Source organism: Anomaloglossus baeobatrachus, chromosome 1, assembly GCF_048569485.1.
Source record: "Anomaloglossus baeobatrachus isolate aAnoBae1 chromosome 1, aAnoBae1.hap1, whole genome shotgun sequence".
NCBI classification, from domain to species: domain Eukaryota; kingdom Metazoa; phylum Chordata; class Amphibia; order Anura; family Aromobatidae; genus Anomaloglossus; species Anomaloglossus baeobatrachus.
Window position 1 is genome coordinate 695,873,536 of NC_134353.1, and position 27,435 is coordinate 695,900,970.

Sequence of the window (27,435 nt, forward strand, 5' to 3'; positions counted from 1 at the left end):
ACCACATGTAAAGGAGCCAATGGTCTGAACCAGTGAGGGCAAATAATGAGGTCACTGTGCCTTTAAGCCGGGCATTACAGTGTTAATAGGCTGGCTCACACTTCCACAGATTGAGGATTTACAAGAACTTGTATTTTTCTGTAAGAAATAAAGTAATTTTGAGAAACAAAACTGCGTGGTCTGTTTATCACTGATTCAGTGCTCAGACGTGATCAATCGAATGCCTAGAAGAAGTCGAGTTGTCGGCGTGCTTAATTAGTCACGTGATTGGGTTACGCTACGTCGGGTGGGCGGTGCCTCAGAGGGGAGGAGTCTGGATACGGAAGCTGGCGCTGCAGAGGTTGTACCGGGCAGCTCAGGGACAGACATGTTGCTGCGAGTTCCGCTCCTGTGCAGAGCATGGCGGCCGTGCACGGGTGAGCGCCGGGGTGCTGTGACCTCACGGTGTCCTATGGCCGCCAGCTGACCTCTGTTGTCTCCACAGCTCTCCGGGGCTTGCACACCGTGTACCAGACTGTGGAGCTGCCGGACACTCATCGCATGCTGCGGGACACATGCCGGGAATTCGCCGGGAGAGAGCTGCAGCCCATAGCTGCCCAGCTGGACCGAGAGCACCGGTACCCGAGGCAGCAGGTGTGCGCACTGCTGCCCCTTCACCCACTGACGTCCCGCGCACTGGGCAGTTCCCACCAATCACCATCCCCCTCCACACTAAGAACTACACATGCCAGCGTGGCCGTTACCAGGCTCGGATCTCCGGCCGTGTCTGTGAATTCCTTTCCTCCTCTGCCAGAGGGAACACGTCAGCCCCTGTATATGCGGGTAGCGCTGATCTGGGGATGGCTTTATATAGTGCAGGCCGATCCTCCGGGATGTAGCGGAATCTGAGACCTGTATATCCGGCGTCTGCAGCGTGCACTGACCCCCGTGCACTGAGAGGGGTTGTCACCAGCAAAGTACATTAATAACTAGATCTTGGAATAAAACCACAGCCACAATTGGATGGGATACAGGGGATGTCCCCTGCAGCTACCATCAATAAGCTCTTATATACAGCCTTCCAGAATACAGTATAGAAATGCCCAGACCGCTGTGTAGAACGCAGAACACACCTGCTAGGCAATGTGCGCACGCTGACGTTTTTGCACTTTTCCAAAACGCTGCGGTTTTGGACGCAAAAAAACACCCCCCCCTATCAAAAACGCAGCAGTAAACACGCACCACGTTTTGTGCGTTTTTGGCTGTGCTTTGCTGTGCTTTTCCAATGCAGTGCATGGGTGGAAATACGCAGAAAAGATTGACACGACCATTTTTGTTTAGCTCAAAAACGCACTGTGCGGAAAACAAAACTGAAATCTCATAGGCTTTGCTGGGGAAGCAAAGTCATGAAGTTTGGAGCCCAAAAACGCAGCGTGTGCACATAGCCTTATTATACTAACCTGTGGGGCAGTCTGATGGGCGTCTCTTCTCAGTCCAGCACCTCCTCTCTTCCATTGCTGTCCTCATTCCCAACTCTGTGTGGATGATGTGTCCTTCATCACCATCATCATCATCCACACAGAGGCAGCTATTGTGCTCGTGTACATACGCACTTCTCACAGTCCTGATGGGAGATGTATGCTGGAGTGCAATACCTGCCTCTGTATGGAGGATGATGATGTAAGACACATCATCCACACAGAGCTGGGAATGAGGCTGGCAATGGAAGTAAGAGAGGAGGTGCTGGACCGAGACCAGTGACTCCCATCAGACCACCCCGCAGGTGAGTATAATAAAAGGTGTTTTCTACGTTATACAGAGCAGCCTGAGGTCTTATATTACAGTAATCTAGAATGCTGTATATAAGAGCTCACTGGTGGTGGCCACAGCTTATAAGTGACAAATCTGGTGACAGGTTCACTTAATCTGTTCTAAGGATAGGTAGTCAATGTTAAAGTCCTGGAAACCCCTTTATATAAAAAAAAAAAACAACTCTCTGCTGGGATAATCTTCTAAATGTTTCCCTGCTATATACTGTGTAATTGCCGTGCCTGATGGTACAGGGACATGGTCTGATCTTACCACGGCTCCTGGGCCGGGCAGAAGTTAAAAAAAAGTATACAGATGGAACAGTATGGGATCACAGCTGTTGATTTCTGTGAGGTAAAATATTGTTTTTAAACAGGCAGGGAAAAGTTTTACCTCACAGAAAGCAGCAGCTACAATCCTGTGCTATAATGTCTTTATTCTCTTTTGCATCCTCCCCTGCCCAGCAAATGTGGTAAGATCAGACCATGTCCCTGTACAGTCAGACACGGCCATTACACAGTACATAGCAGGGACACTTTTATAAGATTATCTCAGCACAGGAACATTTTTTATTTTTTTTTTATAAAACTTCCAATTGTGGAAATTATTATTATTCCAAGATCTATTGACTAAACTGTACTTTGTGGGAAACCCCTATCTTTTTTACATTACATTTAGTGATGAGCGAGTATGCTTGTTACTACTCGGTACTCGCACGAGTATCACTGTACTCGGGCTACTCGGCGGGTACCGAGTAATTTCGTGATACTCGTGCTTTACTCGTGGTCTTCATTTCTGCATGTTGGCGCTCTTTTGAGAGCCAGCCCTCATGCAGGGATTGGCTGGCAGACCACTGCAATGCCACAGCCCTGTTAGTTGTGGAATTGCAGTGATTGGCCGGCCTGCACAGCGTGACCGAGCCTTTATACCGGCCGGCGCGCTGTGCTCTGTACACAGCCATCTCATATTCCCTGCTTTCCACGCCCACAGGCGCCTATGATTGGTTGCAGTGAGACACGCCCCCACGCTGAGTGACAGGTGTCACACTGCACCCAATCACAGCAGCCGGTGGGCGTGTCTATACTGTGCAGTAAAATAAATAAATAAATAATTAAAAAAACCGGCGTGCGGTCCCCCCAATTTTAATACCAGCCAGATAAAGCCATACGGCTGAAGGCTGGTATTCTCAGGATGGGGAGCTCCACGTTATGGGGAGCCCCCCACCCTAACAATAACAGTCAGCAGCCGCCCAGAATTGCCGCATACATTAGATGCGACAGTTCTGGGACTGTACCCGGCTCTTCCCGATTTACCCTGGTGCGTTGGCAAATCGGGGTAATAAGGAGTTATTGGCAGCCCATAGCTGCCAATAAGTCCTAGATTAATCATGTCAGGCGTCTATGAGACACCCTCCATGATTAATCTGTAAATTACAGTAAATAAACACACACACCCGAAAAATCCTTTATTAGAAATAAAAAACAATAACAAAGTCCCTCATCACCAATTTATTAACCCCGACAAACCCTCCATGTCCGGTGTAATCCACGGTCCTCCAGCGTCGCGTCCAGCTCTGCTGCATGCAGGTGACAGGAGCTGCAGAATACACCGCCGCTCCGGTCACCTCCACGCAGCTAATGAGGTGAGTATAGCGATCAGCTGAGCTGTCACTGAGGTTACCTGGATCCAGCGGTGGATCCAGCGGTGGCCGCGGGTAACCTCAGTGACAGCAGCTGATCGCGCTACTTACCGCCGCTCCGGTCAGCTTCACACAGCAACTGAGGTGAGAAGCGCGATCAGCTGCTGTCAGTCAGGTAACTCGCGGCCACCGCTGGATCCAGCGGTGGCCGCGATTAACCTCAGTGACAGCTCAGCTGATCGCTATACTCTCCTCAGTTGGTGCATGGAGCTGACCGGAGCGGCGGTGAGTAGCGCGATCAGCTGCTGTCACTGAGGTTACCCGCGGCCACCGCTGGATCCAGGTAACCTCAGTGACAGCAGCTGATCGCTATACTCACCTCATTAGCTGCGTGGAGGTGACCGGAGCGGCGGTGTATTCTGCAGCTCCTGTCACCTGCATGCAGCAGAGCTGGACGCGACGCTGGAGGACCGTGGATTACACCGGACATGGAGGGTTTGTCGGGGTTAATAAATTGGTAATGAGGGACTTTGTTATTGTTTTTTATTTCTAATAAAGGATTTTTCGTGTGTGTGTGTTTTTTAACTGTAATTTACAGATTAATCATGGAGGGTGTCTCATAGACGCCTGACATGATTAATCTAGGATTTAGTGGCAGCTATGGGCTGCCAATAACTCCTTATTACCCCGATTTGCCAACGCACCAGGGTAAATCGGGAAGAGCCGGGTACAGCCCCAGAACTGTCGCATATAATGTATGCGGCAATTCTGGGCGGCTGCTGACTGATATTGTTAGGGTGGGGGGCTCCCCATAACGTGGCGCTCCCCATCCTGAGAATAGCAGCCTTCAGCCGTATGGCTTTATCTGGCTGGTATTAAAATTGGGGGGGACCGCACGCCGTTTTTTTTAATTATTTAATTATTTATTTCACTGCACAGTATACACACACACCGGCTGCTGTGATTGGGTGCAGTGTGACACCTGTCACTCAGAGTGGGGGCGTGTCTCACTGCAACCAATCATAGGCGCCGAAAAGCAGGAAAGCAGAGAATACGAGATTGATTAATGACCGGCCGGCTTTTTCAAAAGAAGAAAAGCCGCAGGAGCAGTGTGAATGCCGTGCAGTGCCGCAGCAGTGATCGGCGAACGGTGAGTAAGAGAGAGGGGGGAGAATGACCGACAGACTGTGAGAGGGGGACAGACAAGACAGAGAGAGACCGACAGAGCGAGACCGACCGACGGGAGATAGAATGAAAAAAAAAATGACCGACATCGCTAGTAAAAAGCACAAAACGTGCGTTTTGGACATCGGAGTGCCACACAATGTTTATGTAAAATCTTTCATGTATTAATCTCAAAAAGTAACATACACCAGCTCTATCTCACTATTGGGTATGTGCCCTTAACATTTCCGCCATGAAAATTCATTTTGGGGTCATTTTGCAAGGTTTTCTGGTGAGTCCGTAAAAATGGCGTAAAACTCGGACAAAATTGTTCACAGCTGTGACTTTTGAGTGATAAATGCTTCAAGGGGTCTTCCCCATGCTGATGCCATGTCATTTGAGCACTCTTCTGAGACTTTTGTGACAGTTTTAGGGTTTCTCCATGCTGCCGGGGGGTCATTTCACAAAAATACTCGGGTCTCCCATAGGATAACATTGGGCTCGTTGCTCGGGCCGAGTACACGAGTATCTTGGGAGGCTCGGCCCGAGCCTCGAGCACCCGAGCTTTTTAGTACTCGCTCATCACTAATTACATTATGACTGGAACAAATTGTATTGGGGGACCAGCACCTAAACAGAGAGAGCCCTAGATCCAATGTAAAAAAAAAAGTGCTGACAAGTGCCGTCCTGTAAGAGCTTCTGAAGCTCCAATATAGGAAATCGTATTTCACCCAAAATGTGAAAACATGAGAATTTGTTCTCCCCAAACAACGTATCCGCAGTTGTCAGAAATGGGTATCGCCATGCGGTGTTATTTCAGGGTGGTGCAGTATTGCAGATGTACAGCAGTGGGGGAAGGGTTTAGGTCCTTGAGTCATACAGGGATTATGTGAAATGTGTTGCCTTTCGCACAGAATTGCTTGTAATTCCAGGAACATCAGACTTTTCAGTCCCGTGTGGACATATCATAAACGTTGTGTAGCTGATTACTTCTCTCAACTCCCCAATGTATGCAATCGCTAGGCTGAGCCAAGTATGCCAGACTCCTGGCAGAAATTCATCTCTTGCGAGGACTAAGATTTTGAAAGTTGAAATCCAATATGTGCAATCCCCATATCTTTTAATATCTTCTGCCTTTGGGGAAAGGTCAGGAGGCTGCTGGTACAATGGGGCTATCCAGCACCTTTTGCTTCTGCATCAGAAAGTGACAGAAAGTTGCCAGGACTAAGGGTACCTTCACACTTAGCGATGCAGCAGCGATCCGACCAGCGATCTGACCTGGTCAGGATCGCTGCTGCATCGCTACATGGTCGCTGGTGAGCTGTCAAACAGGCAGATCTCACCAGCGACCACTGAACAGCCCCCAGCCAGCAGCGACGTGCAAGCGACGCTGCGCTTGCACGGAGCCGCCGACTGGAAGCTGCGGAGACTGGTAACTAAGGTAAACATCGGGTATGGTTACCCGATGTTTACATTAGTTACCAGCGCTGTGTGCAGAGAGCAGGGAGCCGCGCACACTGAGCGCTGGCTCCTTGCTCTCCTAGCTGCTGTACACATCGGGTTAATTAACCCGATGTGTACAGCAGCTACATGTGCAGAGAGCCGGAGCCGGCAGCACAGGCAGCGTGAGAGCTGCGAAGGCTGGTAACTAAGGTAAATATCGGGTAACCACCTTGGTTACCCGATGTTTATCTTGGTTACAAGCTTACCTCAGCTGTCAGACGCCGGCTCCTGCTCCCTGCTCGCTTCATTTGTCGCTCTCTCGCTGTCACACACAGCGATCTGTGTGTCACAGCGGGAGAGCGGCTTTGAAGAAAACGAACCAGGGCTGTGTGTAACGAGCAGCGATCTCGCAGCAGGGGCCAGATCGCTGCTCAGTGTCACACACAGCGAGATCGCTAATGAGGTCACTGCTGCGTCACAAAAAGCGTGACTCAGCAGCGATCTCGGCAGCGAGCTCGCTGTGTGTGAAGCACCCCTAATGTAGTTTCTGCTGTATCTTATCCATTAGAGTAGGAGTTGTGCAGAGATCTGGAAGGCCTCACCTTATGTGAGAGACACTGGAGAGCCCTTGAAGGATCACTTGTCTATACGTATTATGCATAATTAGATAATGATAGTTAAACCCACTGTGGAAGCCACATTGTTCTCAAACACTTCTAGAAGCAGCTATAACCAAGGGCATGGACTGTGGATTTGTGGAACTTTTGGTATATTAAATTTCTCTCCCCAGGTCCAGAAAATGGGACAGATGGGATTACTGTCAGTAGAGGTCCCTGAAGACCTAGGTGGAGCTGGACTTGATTACTTGGCTTATTCTATTGCAACAGAAGAGATAAGTCGTGGCTGTGCATCCACCGGAGTCGTCATGAGTGTCAACAATGTGAGTATAGAAAGATTTTACTGTGCAGACTTTGTGCCAGTAAATGGGAAACAATGAGAGAGATTGGTCCTAATTAGTGATGGACAAGCACTAAAATGCTCAGGTGCTCGTTACTCAAGCTGAGCAGGTCAAACGCTCTGAAAGTATACAAAAAAGACTGACCCGCACATCCAACAAGTGTGAACAGGTGCTAGCTGAAAACACATAACTACAAAACATATACAGCTGAACACTAAAATGCTAACAATTAATAAGGAAACTCTGGTATTGCATTATTGCTATAGGAATATTTGAAAAAAGAGAGAGATATTTAGCATATGTATTGGCCAATGCATGTGAGCCCAGTCACCACGGCAAGGTAATCTCTGTATATTTGTTACCTAACCTAAAAAGCCACTATCTGGTGGCTGACAGAAAATAATAAATACTGTAAAACAAATTAATTTTGTGGCCTCCTTAGCGCTCTATCAGACCGTGCTATTATTCATTTCTGCTGATTTTCCCCCCTATGGGTTCACGGCAAGAGCTGCTTGGCACGGAGGCCGGTTAACCAGTGATGCCCAGTGACCCGTCACATGACCAGTCTTCCAGGAACTTTCTTCTCTGGATGGACATCGCGGGCTAACACTTTAGAAGCATACCAACATCAAACTTCCATCTTACGAGGGCGGCGGCGGCACTGGGCTGGGAGGTGGGCGGTGTTGTGGCATTGTGGGCGCCATTGATCTCTCACCAGTGAACGCAATGGAAAATGGCTGCGTAGGAGGCGGTGCACGCGAAGACTGAGATTTGGAAGAGCCGAGATCTCAATCTGCACATGTGCCGCTTCCAACGCGATGGACTTCAGGAAAATGGCTGCGGTGGTGCATAGAAAGATTGAGATATCAATCTGCACGTGCGCTGCTTCCGCAGCCATTTTCCTGAAGCCTGTCACGTCCACTGCCCAGATCAATGGCGCCCTCATTGCACCGCTGCGACACTCCCTCCTCCCGGGCCCACAGCATTGCCCCACTGATGCCGACACCAAGGTCCTTCAGCTCCATCTCCGCTGCCCCTGCTATTCTCCGCCCAGTCAGCTATATACGGATTGTAAGGTGCACCCCCATTTTCGCCATTGGCGTGAAAAAAGTGTGTCTTATAATCTAAAAAATATGGTACATGTTATCCTTCTGATATCGAAGTTGACTTACAAATTTAAAAAAAACAAAAAAGGAAAACATCTTGCTGTAAGAGTCTCCCCTATTTCTCTAATCTATGTGCATCCTTTGACTTACCATATGAAATATACCCCAATTGTAAATGCCCATAGATGCAAATGAGTTCCATAAGCCCCATAACTTTGTCAAACGTCTGTGGGCATCATCTGTTATGGCTAACAATTAAAATGTACACAACCTCCTTATTGTTCTGTTGGTTAGACAATAGTCTGATTTTTTGTTTTTTCTTTTTTTTTTGTATAAAGCAAATCTATTATCTGCCATCACGTCTTCAGAATTTCTCATTAGCCCTGATATTCAACTTTGAAACCTTTCAATTCACAATTTATTTCTGAATGAATTTGACATATTGCTTAATTTTTTTCTTCATATCTGGAATTCGCACCTTTCGTTTGGGTAAAATCAGCAAAAATATTTATGTCAGTAGATATTTTTTTTTCAAATGTACTCCAGTGTGATAGTGCGGCCGCAAGAATAAAGCCGATTTACAGACGAGCGCATGAAAAATGGTCCACGTTTCATCCAGAATCCGTGTGGCCATTTTCTACGTCTGTGTGATATCCGTGTGTGTTCTGATTTCTAACATCTACATTAAGAGAAATGTACATGATCAAATACCATTTCTTAGGTTTATTATAGTGATGTAGCCGTAAAAATCTGATGTGACGCGGATGTTCCATCTGGGATCCGTTTTTTTATATTACGCACCCATAGACTTGAATAGGTGAGTTTCATCCAATATACACACAAGTAGTGGTAGGACATACGCCATTTTTTTTCTCACTGTTGGACCAAGAAAGAGATCATTCATCTGCCCAGCCTTACTGAACAACATTGGTCGGAGTGCTGACTGAGCTATCTGATCACAAATCGGCCATCACACATCCGATTTATACTCTCATCAGCATGAGCCTGAAATCTCACACAATGTTACTTGTGCATCTGTCAGTTTCTGTAAAATCTGAAGACAATTAATTGTTCATAAACCCACCAAGAGGCAAAATGGACGTAACGGCACTATTAAGCGCCCACAAATTACAATTAAGGTTGTATGGGTGTGACTTTTCAGAATATTTCTGCATTCTGAAGTTCCTGAATTTTATTGGGGTAGCCATTAACCCTTTAAGGAAGAGGGAATTTTTTGGTTTTGTACTTTTGTTTTACCTTGACTTTTTTTCAAGAACCATATTTTTCTATTTTTTTATTTTTCTGTTTTCATTTTTGAGCGCCGAGTTGTAATTTTGAATGACAACATTAATTTTGCCATACAATGTACACATGATGACTCCTTTCCAGGTATTTAATACATGTCCCAATATGTGAAGGGGTAAGGCTACTTTCACACATCAGTTTTTTGCAATCAGGCACAATCCGGCGCTTTGCAGAAAAAACACTTCCTTTTTTTTTTTTCCGCCGGATGCGTTTTTTCTTCATAGACTTGCATTAGCTCCGGATTGTGCCGCATGGCCTTGCACTGCGTCCGGTTTTATGCCGGATGTGGCATATTTAGCCGATGCAGCGGCTGCATGGAACGTTGCTTGCAGCATTTTTTGTCTGCCGCGAAAAACTGCATCACGCCGGATCCTTCGCGATTTACAATGCAAGCCTATGGACGCCGGATGCGGCGTCCTGTGGCAAAAACCGCATCCGGCATGCTCAGTATCATACCGGATCCGTCAAAAAACGGACAGGCCGCATGGAAAAACGTATGCAACGGATTCGTTTTTTTCGCCGCATCTGTTGCATAGATTTTTGAGCCGGATTGAGCCTGATGCAAAAAAACTGATGTGTGAAAGCAGCCTTAAAGACCTATCTTTAGGATATTGTAGTTGTAGATAATCCCTTGAGCAAATACACCTCATTTATCTGTCAGGAAAACTAGCCTGATTACGTTTAGCAACTAGTCACCTCACTGGGATAATTAATTCAATATGGTGATTGGCTAATATGAGAACTTTTGATAAGGGATTTTTTTTTTTTTTCCTTCTCATTTGACTTTACAGACAAACCCGCACAAGACAATCTAGTCTCAGGCTAATGGTGTGTTTTTGTTATTTTTTTTTTTTTTTTTTTTTTATGTGCTACATATTTGTGAATCCATGCATTAAGTCCTCTTACATAGCCACGTTCTATATGTTGTCATTTATCTGTAGGGTTTTTTTTGTAGTCCCTTTATTTAGGTCCAATCCTCAAAAACGGCTCTGAAGAGCAGAAAAAGAGGTGGATTACTCCATTTTGTAGCGGGGACAAGATTGGCTGCTTTGCGCTAAGTGAACCAGGTTTGTAAAATGGTTATGGATACACTTGTGCTTGAAAGTTTGAGAACACTTCCAAATTTTCCATATTTCTGCATAAGGCTATGTGCGCACGTTGCGTAAAAACATGCAGTTACGCTGCGCTTTGTAGCGCAGCGTAACTGCATGCGTCCTGCTTCCCCTGCACAGTCTATGGAGATTGTGCAGGGGCCGTGCGCACGTGGCGTCTAAGAGCGCAGCGCTTCGGCTACTGCCGAAGCGCTGCGCAAAAAGAAGTGACATGTCACTTCTTTCCTGCGCTTTGCCGGCAGCTCCTGCTCTGTCTATGGCAGGAGCTGCAGGCAGAGCGCATGGAATCGGCGCTCACTACGGACATTTCTGCAGCGATCTAAAGCGCACATGTGCTCTTCAGATCGCTGCAGAAATATCTGCAGGGCTAGTACGCAACGTGCGCACATAGCCTAAATTTGACCTCAAATTAAATCAAATTTTCAGTAAAGTCCTAAAAAGTAGATAAAGAGAAAAACATTAGACTTCTAATTTTTTTTATTGAGGAAAATGATCTTTCACATGTTTGTGAGTGGCAAAATTATGTGAGCTTTTGTTTCAGTATCTAGTGTGACCCCCTCGTGCAGCAATAATTGCATTTAAACATTTCCGATAATTGCTGATTGGTCCTGCACATCGGCTTGGAGGAGTTTTAGCCTCTCAACTATGTCATGTTGGAGAATTTTCTTCCATGAACTGCCTGCTTGCAGTCCTTCCACCAAATTTCTATAGTATTAAGGCCAGGACTTTGATTTGTCCATTCTAAAACTTTTACTTTTATTCTTCTTTAATGGGAATTTGTCAGCAGGTTTTTGTAACCTTCTTCTAAGAGCAGAATGATGAAGGCAAAGAGACCTTGAATCCAATGATGTATCACTTAGATTACTGGGTGCAGCAGATTTAGCAATGCAGCAGAGCTAAGAAAGTTTCCCCCATTCACACCAGGCTCTCTATATACAATGTCTATAGCCAGTGAGCTGCTATTCACAGCAGGGGGATTGCCGAACTTGCTGAAATAGTCTGGCAATGATAATCTTCTGAAGCTAAAACATACATTGTAGGTAAACAGCACACAGTGTGATAGTGTTTGATAAAACTAAATATATAAGGAGTGAAAATGTGACTTTTGTGATTTCAGTTAAATATTGTGCTGCAAACCTTCGAAAGTTTTTGAATTTTTTAACGCAAACATTTTTCCCTCTTTAACCGAAGTATTGATAGAAGCCATTTTCTCCGAAGCTGTAGGAGGTTTAGTAGCGGTTTTCCTGTATTTAGTTTTGTCTAATTTTAAAGCCATAATTCGGTAGCCAACAATATGTGTCGAGTTTAGAGGCGGTATGTATACTATTGCTAGATCGGGAGTTGGTGATATGTACATGAGGGTCCATGCAGAGAGAGATGTTTTTTTTTTTAAATTCTTTATTTATACAACAGACCCTTACAGACCATATATCAGTCAGTTGGCAAAATAAACGAAAACAATTGGGGAGAATACATCTCAATACAAAGTCACCAACGTCTGGGCCAACCCAACAAATTGTCGAACGGGTCCGTTTTTTAACAAATTTTTATCAGAGGCAAGAAGGAGAAGTACCGAAAGGAGGCTAGAGAGCCTAAAGATCATTCAGACATCTCTCAACATAGAGTTCACACCAGCTGAGAGAGAAGAAAGGGGGGAGGAACTTAGAGGAAGAGTGGAAAGGGGAAGGAATAGGACAGAGCGGGAGGAAGGTAGAAGGTAGTAGGAGAGAAAAAAGAAAGGGAGAGAAAGCACACAGGGTATAGAAGCTCACGCAAAGCTCGCAGACCTAGGAACCAGCCGAGGGTCCACAGGGAAGAAAGGAAAGTGGGTACGAGTACGGAATCACGGAGGGGCCAGGGTCCGGGCCCAGCTGTAAAGAAGCCGGACTTTACATCCCGGCACTCCAGCCGGGACCAGGAAAAGATCCCCCCCGCCGGCCGCGCGCGACACAGCAAATATTACTTAGGAGAGAAAAGAAACGACCTTAAACTTTAAATCCCAGAGCACCTGTAAGGTAAACATTATGCACATGTCAACATTCAGTGCTGAAGAAATAACAAGGGGCACAATAATCAAGCTGTATCAGCCCCGTTCATCCAACGAAGAGGAAGGACCGCCCCCCCCCACCCCTCACCCTCCGCCTCACAGGGGTCGGGGGGTCCCAGGCGAGCCAATCCGGAACCGACACCTCGTCAATCCCCAGGAAAACGAACAGACCCGGTAGATCTGAGGGTCTCCTCAACGGATAGACAGCAGTTCCTTTGCGGGCTACAAGATGGAAGGGGTGTCCCCAGCGGTAGGTGGCGCCCGCTTCTTTGATTCGGAGTAATAGCGGGTGAAGTAGCCTCCTCATATATAGGGTACGACTGGAGACGTCTTGGAACAATGACACGAGTGCACCGTCCATCTCTATTGGGCCATGTGACCAAGCCCCTTGAAGGATCCGCTCCTTATCTCCATAATAATGGAGACGGCATAGGACGTCTCTGGTGTTGGAGGATGCCCTGGTGTAAGGGCGGGCCACCCTGTGGATCCTATCAAAGAGGTAGGTTGCGTCTTGGGGTCTGCCTGTGACAATATTAAAGATGGCCAGAGCATTGGAGCGCAGGAGTTCAGGCGACCAGTCCTCCGGAATTCCTTTCAGTCTGACATTATTTCTCCTGCTTCTGTTTTCTTGGTCATCCAGAAGCAGGGACATGTCTCTAATACATATGTTGGAAGCTTCCCAGTCTTTCTCCAAGCGCTCCAGTCTGCCCTCCATTGATCCCTGGGCCTGCTCAGAGGCCGTAATCCTGTCCTCCAGAACCCCCATCTCCTCCCTCACCGAGGACAGTGCTAACAGCTGGGCCTGTTCTATTCTAGAAGCCACCTCATCCAGATCTTTTTTGCTGGGGAGGGCGACGATAAGCTCCCTCAGGGCCTGGATATCCAGCATGTCAGGGGGGGAGGCCAAGGGGGCACCCAGGTTCCCAGAGTCGCCATCCCTCAGGCTGGGGGCGCCAGGGGGCCTGGAAGTGGACTGTGGCTCCCTTATGAAGGTACCTCCCGGGGTCTGCTCTCCATCTTTTCTCTGTGCGGGCCCCGCTGATTTGGACGTGGCTGGGCTCCCTCCATGAGCGGCAGTGCCTCCAGCCTCCTCCTCCCCCCTCTCCCCTTCACTTAGCTGGCGCTGCAGCCACGCTGCCTGCGGGGGCTTCCCCTCCACCACGCTCCCTGTTCCAGCCGTCGCCATCTTGCTTCTGCCGGCGCTGAGGGGTGCCGTTGCTGGGGAGGAGAGGAATCTTGTCAGACCTCCGGAGGATCCTCTGTCTGATGCCGGAACATGTACTGCAGGTGGCCGTTTCTTTGGGGGCATTGTGTCTGCGCGCGGCCGGCGGGGAAGAGTGTGCAAAGCTTTGGGCCCAGGAGCTCCGGCTCTGAGCGTCTTCACTCCTCCATGTCCAGGACACGCCCCCCCAGAGAGAGATGTTTGTCCCTGTGTATTGGATAAGGGAACAGTCTCACAAAACGTGAACTAGACTTCATCTATCCGTGCAGTTTCTCCAACGGATTAGAGATCGTTTGGAGACATCACATTTAATGCTTCAAATCCGTTGTACTGGTGTACATAGGCTAAATCGTGATAATTCTGTCACTGCAAATACTTCTGAGCTCAGTAACCACCCATGTTAAGGCCATACTGCTACCAATACCAAGGGGATATAGCTAATATTTACCTGCATGTGAAGCATTACACTGGCATAACAATATAAGCTAAGCAATTGAAGATATACACTTATACATGCAAAGACGAGGGAGCCCATATTGGTTAACTGGCAATCGTCATTGTGCTTTGGAGCAAAAATACTGTCCTCTTGTTGTTTTTAGGTAATGGCAGTGATGCAGGTGCAGCAAGTACCGTGGCCAGGCTGGTTGGGGATGAGTGGGTTCTGAATGGAACAAAATCCTGGATTACGAATGCATGGGATGCCTCCGCAGTGGTTGTTTTTGCTACAACAGATAAGTCCATGAAACACAAAGTGAGTGACCAAAGCGGATATATAAATAAGAATGGTTTTATACTGATATTACGCCTTCTATGATAATGAAATGTTTTGCTCTATTCTAAGTTACTAGGTTATTACCTCTGACAAAATCAGCAAAAATATATTGACACCCATAAAAATCTCACTAGCCCCTACTGTTGTGGTAAAGTCATTTCTAGTGTCAAAATATGATTCTTTTGTCTTTTAGTAATGATTTTTAGTTGTTAAAAATTACTACAAACCATGCATTTGTAAAAAATAAAATGTAATGCAAATGTAGTGTGGTGGTGGTGCTACTGTTTTTTTTTTTTTATTATTATTTTTTTTTAAGAATTACTATTACCATTTAGGAATCATATATACAGTAAGCAACTCTTTGCTCTGTGGTCATAGATACATATAGGTAGTATTTTTTTACATTTTTTTTTAACTACATTTATAAACCCATTGTTCAGAATTGTGCCCAGCATATACTTTAACACAGGTCTCTCGCTATGTACATATGAGGGATTGTCCTGTCAGTTACATGCAGCAGAACTTTAAAGTACCGTATTTTCTTTGTGGCTCCATTGGGAGACCCAGACAATTGGGTGTATAGCTTCTGCCTCCGGAGGCCACACAAAGTATTACACTTAAAAGTGTAAACCCCTCCCCTCTGCCTATACACCCCCCCGTGCATCACTGGCTCCTCAGTTTTTATGCTTTGTGTTGAAGGAGGCACACATGCACGCAAGCTCCACTATTTAGTCAGCAGCAGCTGCTGACTATATCGGATGGAAGAAAAGAGGGCCCATAACAGGGCCCCCAGCATGCTCCCTTCTCACCCCACTCTGGTCGGCGGTGCTGTTAAGGTTGAGGTACCCATTGCGGGTACAAAGGCTGGAGCCACATGCTGTTTTCCTTCCCCATCCCTTAGGGGCTCTGGGTGAAGTGGGATCCTAACCGGTCACCATGCACTGGGACCGTGCTCCCTCCGCAGCCCCTGGGGGAATCTGCTGGACAGGAGACCGGGTATCGTCAGGGACAGGCCCTGCTCCTCTGAGGTACTCTGTGTCCCCTTGGGGACGGCGCATAGAGCGCCTGTGTAATGGACGCTGCAGCAGCTGCTGGGTGTGTTTGTGCGCCGGGACTACCGCGCTGACCGCGCTTGTTTGCCGGCCGCGCTTATAACTTTAGTCCCCGGCTTTTGCGGCCTAGTACCGCATACTCCCGCCCCCGGGCCTGCCAGTCAGGGGTAAGGGCGGGACGCTGCACTGGACGTCAGCGCTGAGGGCTGGAGCATACTTAGTATCCTCCTCCCCCCTCACTGAGCACCGTGGGGCACCAGATTCCCGCACTTTCTGAGGCACGCCCACGGCTCCCTCCTCCTCTCAGAACGCTGGCAGCCATTCCTATCAGCACTTCTGACGCTGGAGAACTTCAGAGGGGAGACCACACCGAGCTCCACAGCTCTGGGAGGCCCAGGCAGGGAATCTGGTGGTCACACAACCGCTGAGGGCGGTCGGTAAGCCGCACCTGTTACTAGGTGCTGGCCCCCCTGGGTGCCGAAGTGTATATTTATATGCTTATATTGTATACATTTACTCTGTACGGCCGCACTATTTGCTTTGGCTATATACCCTCACTGATTGCTCTAAGAGGAGACAACAGCATGTCGTCCGCAAAAAGCAAGGGTGCCAAGGCACAGGTCTATTTTGCAACCTGTACCTCATGTGCGGCTATGCTACCTGCAGGTTCCACCTACCCTCATTGTGTGCAATGCTCGGCCCCTGTGACACTCACTCAGCCGGAGCCTCAGCCACTGGTGGGACCCTCGGCCCAGGTGGAACCACCTGCTACCACTGTCCAGGTGACAGGGACAGAGTTTGCAGTATTCGCTGACAAACTTTCTGAGTCTATGGATAGATGGTCTGCTAAGATACTAGAAGCTTTGCAGTCCAGACTGGTAACACAGGCCCTGGGCACTGTTGAATCATTGCTCTCAGACCCCCCTCGGTCGGCGCAGCAAAGTGCTCCTGGGGAGACTCATAGGTCCCACGGTGAGGACTCTGACACGGACCGCAGTCCCAGACGGCTAAGCGGGCTCGCTGGGAACTTCCCTCGACTTCATCACACTGCTCAGGGTCTCAGCATGAGGACTCTCTGGAGGATGAAGCGGAGGTGGCAGATCAGGGCTCTGATCCTGACGCCGCTCTCAACCTTGATACACCTGAGGGGGACGCCATAGTAAACGACCTTATAGCGTCCATCAATCAGGTGTTAGAACTTTCTCCTCCAGCTCCTCCGATTGAGGAGTCAGCTTCTCAGCAGGAGAAATTCCAATTTAGGTTTCCCAAACGTACACTGAGTGCGTTTCTGGATCACTCCAACTTCAGAGATACAGTCCAGAAACACCGAGCTTTTCCGGATAAACGCTTTACTAAGCGCCTTAATGACACACGTTATCCCTTTCCCCCTGACGTAGTCAAGCGTTGGGCTCAGTGTCCCAAGGTGGATCCTCCAGTCTCTAGACTGGCGGCTAGATCCATAGTTGCGGTGGCAGATGGCTCATCACTCAAGGATGCCACTGACAGGCAGATAGAGCTCCTGATGAAATCCATCTATGAAGCTATAGGCGCGTCCTTTGCTCCGGCATTCGCAGCCGTATGGGCACTCCAAGCTATCTCAGCTTCTCAGTCTGAGATTAATGCAGTCACACGAACCTCTACTCCGCAAGTTGTGTCCTTAACCTCTCAGGCGTCGGCGTTTGCGTCCTACGCCATGAATGCTGTCCTGGACTCTGCTAGCCGTACGGCGGTAGCATCCGCCAATTCAGTGGCAGTCCGCAGGGCCATGTGGCTACATGAATGGAAGGCAGACTCTGCTTCCAAAAAGTTCTTAACCGGTTTGCCATTTTCTGGCGACCGCCTGTTTGGCGAGCAATTGGATGAAATCATTAAACAATCCAAGGGAAAGGACTCGTCCTTACCTCAGTCCAAACCAAACAGACCTCAACAACGGAAGGTACAATCGAGGTTTCGGTCCTTTCGGCCCTCAGCCAGGTCTCAATTCTCCTCGTCCAACAGGCCACAGAAGGGTCAGAGGAACTCTGATTCATGGCGGTCTAAGTCACGTCCAAAAAAGACCGCCGGAGGAACCGCTACCAAGGCGGCCTCCTCATGACTTTCGGCCTACCCAAACCGCATCCTCGGTCGGTAGCAGGCTCTCCCGCTTTTGCGACGCCTGGTTGCCACATGTCCAAGACCGATGGGTGAGAGACATTCTGTCTCACGGTTACAGGATAGAGTTCAGCTCTCATCCTCCGACTCGTTTCTTCAGAACATCTCCACCCCCCGAGCGAGCAGATGCTCTTCTTCAGGCGGTGAGCACTCTGAAGGCAGAAGGAGTGGTGATCCCTGTTCCCCTTCAGCAATGGGGCCAAGGTTTTTACTCCAACTTGTTTGTGGTGCCAAAAAAGGACGGATCTTTCCGTCCCGTTCTGGACCTCAAACTGCTCAACAGACACGTGAAAACCAGGTGGTTCCGGATGGAATCTCTCCGCTCCGTCATCGCCTCGATGTCCCAAGGAGACTTCCTAGCATCAATCGACATCAGGGATGCTTATCTCCACGTGCCGATTGCACCAGAGCATCAGCGCTTCCTGCGTTTCGCCATCGGGGACGTACACCTTCAGTTCGTGGCACTGCCTTTCGGCCTGGCGACAGCCCCACGGGTCTTCACCAAGGTCATGGCAACAGTGGTAGCAGTCCTACACTCTCAGGGACACTCGGTGATCCCTTACTTAGACGATCTTCTTGTCAAGGCCCCCTCTCGGGTGGCATGCCAACACAGCCTGAACATTGCTCTGGAGACTCTCCAGAGATTCGGGTGGATCATCAATTTCCCAAAGTCAAAATTGACACCGACCCAATCGCTGACATATCTCGGGATGGAGTTTCATACTCTCTCAGCGATAGTGAAACTTCCGCTGGACAAACAGCGTTCACTACGGACAGGGGTGCAATCTCTCCTTCGAGCCCAGTCGCACCCCTTGAGGCGCCTCATGCACTTCCTAGGGAAGATGGTGGCAGCAATGGAGGCAGTTCCATTTGCGCAGTTTCATCTGCGTCCACTTCAATGGGACATTCTCCGCAAATGGGACAGGAAGTCGACGTCCCTCGACAGGAACGTCTCCCTTTCTCGGGCAGCCAAGGCCTCCCTTCAGTGGTGGCTTCTCCCCACTTCTTTGTCGAAGGGGAAATCATTCCTGCCCCCATCCTGGGCTGTGGTCACGACGGACGCGAGTCTGTCAGGGTGGGGAGCGGTCTTTCTCCACCACAGGGCTCACGGTACCTGGACTCAGCCAGAGTCCTCCCTTCAGATCAATGTTCTGGAGATAAGGGCAGTGTATCTAGCCCTAAAAGCGTTCCAGCCGTGGCTGGAAGGCAGGCAGATCCGAATTCAGTCGGACAACGCCACGGCGGTGGCATACATCAACCACCAAGGCGGCACACGCAGTCGACAAGCCTTCCAGGAAGTTCGGCGGATTCTGCTGTGGGTGGAAGCCACAGCCTCCACCATCTCCGCAGTTCACATCCCGTGCGTAGAAAACTGGGAAGCAGACTTTCTCAGTCGCCAGGGCATGGACGCAGGGGAATGGTCTCTTCACCCGGACGTGTTTCAAGAGATCTGTTGCCGCTGGGGGATGCCGGACGTCGACCTAATGGCGTCCCGGCACAACAACAAGGTCCCGGCATTCATGGCACGGTCTCAAGATCACAGAGCTCTGGCGGCAGACGCATTAGTTCAGGATTGGTCGCAGTTTCGACTGCCTTATGTATTTCCTCCTCTGGCACTGCTGCCCAGAGTGTTACGCAAGATCAGGTCCGACTGCCGCCGCGCCATCCTCATCGCCCCAGACTGGCCGAGGAGGTCGTGGTACCCGGATCTGTGGCATCTCACGGTGGGTCAACCGTGGGCACTACCAGACCGACCAGACTTGCTGTCTCAAGGGCCATTTTTCCATCTGAATTCTGCGGCCCTCAACCTGACTGTGGCCATTGAGTCCTGGATCCTAGCGTCTTCAGGGTTATCTCAAGAGGTCATTGCTACTATGAGACAGGCCAGGAAACCAACGTCCGCCAAGATCTACCACAGGACGTGGAGGATCTTCTTATCCTGGTGCTCTGATCAGGGTTTTACTCCCTGGCCATTTGCCTTGCCCATTTTTCTATCCTTCCTTCAATCCGGAATGGAAAAGGGTTTGTCTCTCGGCTCTCTTAAGGGACAAGTCTCGGCGCTCTCTGTGTTTTTTTCAAAAGCGTCTAGCCAGGCTTCCGCAGGTACGCACGTTCCTTCAGGGGGTTTGCCACATAGTCCCTCCTTACAAGCGTCCGCTAGAACCCTGGGATCTGAACAGGGTGCTAACGGCCCTTCAGAAACCACCTTTCGAGCCAATGAGGGATATTTCTCTTTCACGCCTTTCGCAGAAGGTGGTCTTCCTAGTGGCAGTCACATCACTTCAGAGAGTGTCTGAGCTAGCTGCACTGTCATGCAAAGCCCCCTTCTTGGTATTTCACCAAGACAAGGTGGTTCTGCGTCCGGTTCCGGAATTTCTCCCTAAGGTGATATCCCCTTTTCATCTCAATCAGGATATCTCCTTACCTTCTTTTTGCCCTCATCCAGTTCACCAATGTGAAAAGGATTTGCACTTGTTAGATCTTGTGAGAGCACTCAGACTCTACATTTCTCGTACGGCGCCCCTGCGCCGCTCGGACGCGCTCTTTGTTCTTGTCGCTGGCCAGCGTAAAGGGTCGCAGGCTTCCAAGTCAACCTTGGCTCGGTGGATCAAGGAACCAATTCTTGAAGCCTACCGTTCTTCTGGGCTTCCGGTTCCTTCAGGGCTGAAAGCCCATTCTACCAGAGCCGTGGGTGCGTCCTGGGCATTGCGGCACCAGGCTACGGCTCAGCAGGTGTGTCAGGCGGCTACCTGGTCGAGTCTGCACACTTTCACGAAACACTATCAGGTGCATACCTACGCTTCGGCAGATGCCAGCCTAGGTAGGCGAGTCCTTCAGGCGGCGGTTGCCCACCTGTAGGAAGGGGCCGTTTTACGGCTCTTTTACCGAGGTATTCTTTTACCCACCCAGGGACTGCTTTTGGACGTCCCAATTGTCTGGGTCTCCCAATGGAGCGACAAAGAAGAAGGGAATTTTGTTTACTTACCGTAAATTCCTTTTCTTCTAGCTCCTATTGGGAGACCCAGCACCTGCCCCTGTTCCCTTCGGGCTGTTGTTCTTTTGTGTACACATGTTGTTCATGTTGAATTGTTCTTGGTTCATGGTTTTCAGTTCTCCGAACATCCTTCGGATTGAATTTACCTTAGACCAATTTATAAGTTTCCTCCTTCCTGCTTTTGCACCAAAACTGAGGAGCCCGTGATGCACGGGGGGGTGTATAGGCAGAGGGGAGGGGTTTACACTTTTAAGTGTAATACTTTGTGTGGCCTCCGGAGGCAGAAGCTATACACCCAATTGTCTGGGTCTCCCAATAGGAGCTAGAAGAAAAGGAATTTACGGTAAGTAAACAAAATTCCCTTCTTTCGGATCACACATATAGGGATGGGGAACATACATATTCCATGATGGGGGTCATATATACCTGGAATGGACCCAGAATGGGGGATATGCGTACAGAATTTGGGGATATTACCTCCATAACAGTGTCAGCAGCAGACCTACCCCCCATAACAGTGTGCCATGACCACATTTTTTTTACTTTAAATTTTTTTTCTATTTTTTCCTCCTCTAAAACAAGGGTGTGTCTTATAATCAGGTGCGTCTTATAGTCCGAAAAATACGGTATATTTTCTCCAAAGCATCATAGAATTTAAAATTATTTAGTATATAGAGACATAATAATAATAATCACCACAAAACAGTATTGTCTAGTTCTTTCTGTAGGTTCCAATAGTTATGCCCAGAATTTATGGTACAGTATCAGTCAAACGTTTGGATACATCTGCTCATGCAATACTTTTCTTGTTCTCTAAGGAATGTGAACATTGAAGACTCAGACTGAAGGCAGCAAAACCATGAATGAACATGGTTGAAACGACTAATATATGTGTACACCTTAGGTTCTGCAAAGTACCCGATTTACCGTTGGTATTCTCTAAAGCAGGGGTCCCAACCTGCCGATCAGGGCTGAAATCTATTCCACATTCTTCTAAGCCAGAATATAACAAGAATCATTCAATTAAGCAAAGAGAACCAGCAGGCCATCATTGATGTCTAACATGAAAATCTGTAAAATTGCTAGAATCGTGAAGGTATCCTTATGTGCTCATGAAATTCATCAATCGCCATGATTAAAGTGGCTCTCTTAAGGATCGCCCCTGGAAAGGAAAACTAAGAATTATTATTACTGCAGAAGATACGTTAATGACCTCAAATAACAGTCCTTATAAAAGATGCACATACATCATGTAGTAGGCCCATCTTCATCCACTGTCCTGAGGAGAATGCAAGAAGCAGGCCTTTATGGCTAAATTACTGAAAAAAAGCCACTTCTTAGAACCACAAACAAAGAGAGACTTGTTTTGGCCAAGCAACACAAGGACTGTACTTTAGATCAGTGGAAATCTGTACTGTGATGTGATGAGTCAAACTTTGAGGTTATATGTACCAACTGCCATGTCTTTGTGAGAATGCAGAAAAGGTGAGCAGATGGTTTTTACATTGTGGTGACCATAGTGAAGCATATATCGGGAGTTGTGATGGTATGGGGGTGCTTTGCTGGTGACACTGTTGGTGATTTATTCCAGATTAAAGGCACAATTGCCTAGGATGGCCTCCACAGCATTACCATACCATATAATTTGATACGTGGTGTGTTCATCAGCTGTGTTGCAAAAGAATAATGAGCTAAACACTCCTCCAGGCCACGTAAGGCGTATGTAACCAAGATGGATAGAGATGAAGTGCTGCTTCAGATAACATGGCCTCCAGAATCGCCCAACCTCAACCCAATTGAGATGGTTTTAAAATGAGTTTGACAACAGATTGAAAGCAAGGCAAAGCAACCAAGTGCTCAGCACCTCAGGGAATTTCTTCAAGATTGTTGGACAACCATTGCATGTAACAACTGAAGCTGCTTGAGAAAATGACAAGTGTATGTAAAGCTTTTATCAGAGTAAAAGGGAGTACTTTGAGGAATCTAAGGTTTAATACAAATTCAGTTTTTTTCATGTGCTCCTTTTCGTTTTGCTGCCTTCAGTCTGAATCGACAATGTGCACATTCCAATAAGAACAAGAAACCATTACATAAACTGGGGTGTCCAAACTTTTGACTGGTACTGTTCTCTTGCCGTGGGATATACTGTCTGTTATCACCAGGTCACCGCAGTCACTCCCCATTCAGAAAGACAGCGTGGACAGGCAGTGGACGGCCTCTTTTTATTCTCCGCACTCCTGATCTCCTAGGTGTTAGATCAGAATATCAACCTGGAGTCTGACTTCCTACTGCACATGCTCACAGACTGCTGTCCTATTCACACTCTACACAGGTTTCTGTCAGTGTAATAAGACAGTAGCCATTTTTATGTACTAGTCTGATTGATTTGCCAATTAATGGTAGGGATCTATGGCTTTTCATTTATTCATATTGTTTCTACTCCCAAAGAACATGACTTTCATACCCCTTAGCACAATAAATGTGATAACAGTAGATGAACTTTAGGCGTTTATTGATACATGTAACCTTACACATAATTTGTATATTTCCAGGGTATTAGTGCTTTTTTAGTTGAAATGCCAACCCCGGGCCTTTCTCTTGGCAAGAAAGAAGATAAATTGGGAATCCGGGCTTCTTCCACGGCCAATTTAATTTTTGAAGACTGTCGCATACCACGTGAGAATCTTCTAGGACAGACTGGAATGGGCTTCAAAATTGCTATGGTAAAAAATATTCTTTGCATATCCACTTATCTGTGATATTTGATTATACATATTCTATTCTTTCAGCAAACTTTAGATGGCGGGAGGATCGGAATTGCATCTCAAGCTCTTGGCATTGCTCAGGCCGCCCTGGACTGTGCTGTAGACTATGCAGAGAAAAGGTTTGCATTTGGATCACCAATTACCAAGTTGCAAGCTATTCAGGTACAGAATCTAAATTGCTACTTGATGTATGCGCTTTAGTGCAGGCCATTTTTTTTTTTATATATTTTCATCTCCCCCTCTCAGTTTAAGCTGGCGGACATGGCTCTGGCACTGGAGAGTGCAAGGCTCCTGACCTGGAGGGCTGCAATGCTGAAGGATAATAAGAAGCCTTTTACCAAGGTTGGATGTCCTTCATCTTGAAGTGTGAATAGCACATTGTGCTTTGTTCTAACTTCTTTTCTTTTACTAGGAAGCTGCAATGGCGAAACTAGCAGCGTCTGAGGCTGCTACACAGATATCACACCAGGTATGTGTAAAGGTTTCCTAATGCTTCAGCTGCTTATAACATACAAGAGACTGAGCACAGAGAATGCACCAGATATTCTGTCCCAAGGGAAGGAGTTTTAGTGTGGAAACTTGAAAAGGTATTTATTGCCTGTCTGAAGGACATAATTGGATTTAGCAAAAAAAAGTATCCATTTTTTTTTGTTCTCAGCCAACATCATATGAGCAATTTCTACCTGTTTACTCCACTTGAGAGTTGAATAAAATTATACCTTGACATCTGTGATCCAACATCTTTTCCAGAGAAATATCAATGGTTGTTAACATATAAATGAGCTGTTGAGATCTGTGGGCTGGACATAGATCTCCCTCAGTCCGCCTCCAGAGCTCATTTTAAAATAAAGGCGGCATTACCAGTGTGAGACATGTAATCACAGTCTGCTCTTCCGATCTCACTGAAGAGCTGAGTGGAATTATAAGGCTATGTCCACACACTGCGTTTTTACCTGCATTTTTTTGGGCGTTTTTGCTGCAGAAATTTCTTGAGAAAATGGTTGTACCTTTCTGCAGACATTCCCCAGCAAAACCTATGGAAGAAAAAATTAGCTGTGCGCACACTGCGTTTTTTTTCTCAAGAAAATTTTTTCAGTAGATTTTCTTGAGAAAAAGAATGTGCATGTCACTTCTTTTCTGCAGCTAACTGCGTTATTCACTCCATTGACTGTAATGTAATCATGATATAGCGCAGGGAATAACGCAGGTAGCAAATTATGTGCGTTTCGTTGCGTTTTCCTGCGTTATTCCCGCGTTATTTTGCATTTATCAGGACATAATGTTCATCACTGCCCTGCGTTTTGCAGGGAAGTGATGTCATTATGACAGGAAGAGGAAGCGGAGCAGAGAGTAAACACACACATCACACTCACACACAGACGTATAGAATACAAATAGAAATCATACGTACATATTTAAAATAAAAAAACAAAAAAAAAGTGTGCTCCGCCGTATTTTTACCGTCCAGCCAAGGTAAACACACAGCGGTAGCCTGGTATTCTCAGGCTGAGGAGGGCGACGGCCATGGTTAATGAACCCCCCCGCCGCCGAGAATAGCCCGTCGCTGCCTCGAGACTGTCGCATCCATTATGTGTCCCCGACTCTTCCCGATTGCCGTCATGCGGTGGCAATCAAGGTAATAACGAGTTAATAGCAGCGCATCGCTGCCACTAAGTCCAAGCCTAATCATGGCAGCGTCCATGAGACAGCTTTCATGATTAACCCGTAAGTAAAGTGAATAAACACACACACACCAAAAAATCCTTTATTTTAAATAAAACACAAAAAAGCCCCTCTTTCACCATTTTATTAAACCTCCAAACACACAGCTCCGGCGTAATCCACGCAGGTCCCATGACGCTTGCAGACTGATCCAGCAACGTCTGACACATAGTAATCAATGCAGCCTCTTAACGAGCCTGCAGAGGTAACCACAGGCCATTTCTCACGGTCGGTAATGTGAACACACTACCAGTCGCGAGAACTGCAGTGTGTCCTCACAGGGACTCTTATCTATTGATTCTCTATCTATCCATCTACCTATTATCTATCTATCCATTATCTATCTATCTATTTATCTATCTATCTGTCTATCAGTCTCAGTCTATCTATCCTTCTATCTATCCTTTATCTATCTATCAGTCTATACATCTATCCATTATCTATTTATCTATCTATTCATCTATCCATCTATCTACCTATCCATTATCTATTTATCTATCCATTATTTATCTATCTATCTAGCAATCTATCTATTCATCTATCCATCTTTCTATCTATCCATCTATCTATCGAATATCTATCTATTATCTATATTATTTATTGCTGTTGAAGCATTAAAAAACGCAGGGTCCAACCTACAAAAAACGCACCAAAACGCGTGCGTTTTTTGGTGCGTTGTTGGTGCGTTTTTTTATCTCAGGTGCGCTAATCCTTCACTCAAGAAATTTCTTAAGAAAAATCCTTTTTCTAGTGCGCACAGAGCCTAACTATCACAATCCAGCGGAGCTGAGCTTTGTCCCATTGCAAACACATTTGGAGCTTCAGTTGACCTCTCATAGTGTTTCAGCTTCCATTTCACAGGCAGCCAGAATGAGGGGAAGTGCAATAAAACAGCGTTTGATGGCATTGTGAGAAGAGAGCTGCAGCTGCAAAGGTATTTGTAAGCTGACAAAGTTCAGGTTTGCTGTACTAAGTTATAATCACACTCACCTCTTCAGTGAGATCAGACTGTCAGTCTTTTCATAGTCTGGTAATGGCCCATTTTATTTAACATAAGCTTTGCAGTGGACACATGGACGGCTCATTTACATATTATGGAAAACGTGGAATGAAAACATAAGATTTACAAATATCAATGTATCATTTTATTCAACTTTTTATGCCCTTCATGCCTATGTAGACTGCTTAGGAGGGTTGATCATACTGACAGCCTATAAACATTGTAAGAATATGAGTGCAGCACTTCCTTCGTCAGCTATATTGGATAGCCCATAAATATTGTAATCCTGGAAAACATAACTACTGAACTTACATCCCCAGTTCTCTGTCATGGGCTTTCCATAAAATTATTTGGGTTTTACCACTGCTCACAATGTATTTATTGATCTTTCTAGGCTATTCAGATTCTTGGTGGCATGGGGTATGTGACCGAGATGCCTGCTGAACGTCATTACAGAGATGCACGAATCACTGAAATATACGAAGGGACCAGTGAGATCCAAAGACTTGTAATAGCCAACCAACTCCTTAAAGAGTATCAGCAGTAAATCAGCAGAAGAAAAAATAAAACTTACCAAAATGCCTTAAATCTGGGCCAAGCATCACATTTACTATTTCCAGCAAAGCCGTCCTTGCACCACGCCTTTGCCTTCAGGAATATGGAACACTACACTATAAATTGTATCAGGATCGTACAGAGACAAGAAATCCCTGCTATACTAATTTCACTGCACTGGAAAAACACATCAGGTCAATGACTAAAACGGCTGCAATTCTTCTATGGCTTTTTTTTTGTTGTTGTTTTTGGGGGGGTAGGGATGTATTTTTTAGTCTAATGCAGAAGTGGATTGAAAATGAATAGGAAATATAGGTCCTTTTTTGTTCTGGATCAGCTTCCAAATTTGCTTAAAAAAATTAGTGGTCCTTTTTCCAAAACTGTATATTTGAACCTCCGAAGCAGAAATAAATAAATCTGTAGTGTTATACATTCAATATAAGTGTAACCTCCAGGCATCACCGAAATCTCTGGCTCTATTCATTTATATGCCACATCTGGAGCATAGGTTTAATTACACAAATATTTGATGTCCTGTACCCATAGATTTCTGCGGGCCACATCTATGGCAAACGTCCTTTTAGCAAATTCAAATCTGAATACTAAATTGAAGCAAGAAATAAAGATATTATACTGTAA

General features: G+C 46.8%; 1 protein-coding gene across 1 annotated transcript; it reads left to right on the forward strand.

Annotated features, from left to right (window-relative positions):
- Nucleotides 1-296: 296 nt before the first annotated feature.
- Nucleotides 297-27,435, forward strand: ACADS (acyl-CoA dehydrogenase short chain). Its single transcript, XM_075320622.1, has 10 exons — nt 297-416; nt 485-633; nt 6,825-6,974; nt 10,359-10,470; nt 14,384-14,535; nt 23,307-23,477; nt 23,544-23,681; nt 23,766-23,861; nt 23,932-23,988; nt 26,636-27,435. The coding sequence occupies exons 1-10, from the start codon at nt 368-370 to the stop codon at nt 26,786-26,788; spliced, it is 1,227 nt and encodes a 408-aa protein (XP_075176737.1). The 5' UTR covers nt 297-367; the 3' UTR covers nt 26,789-27,435.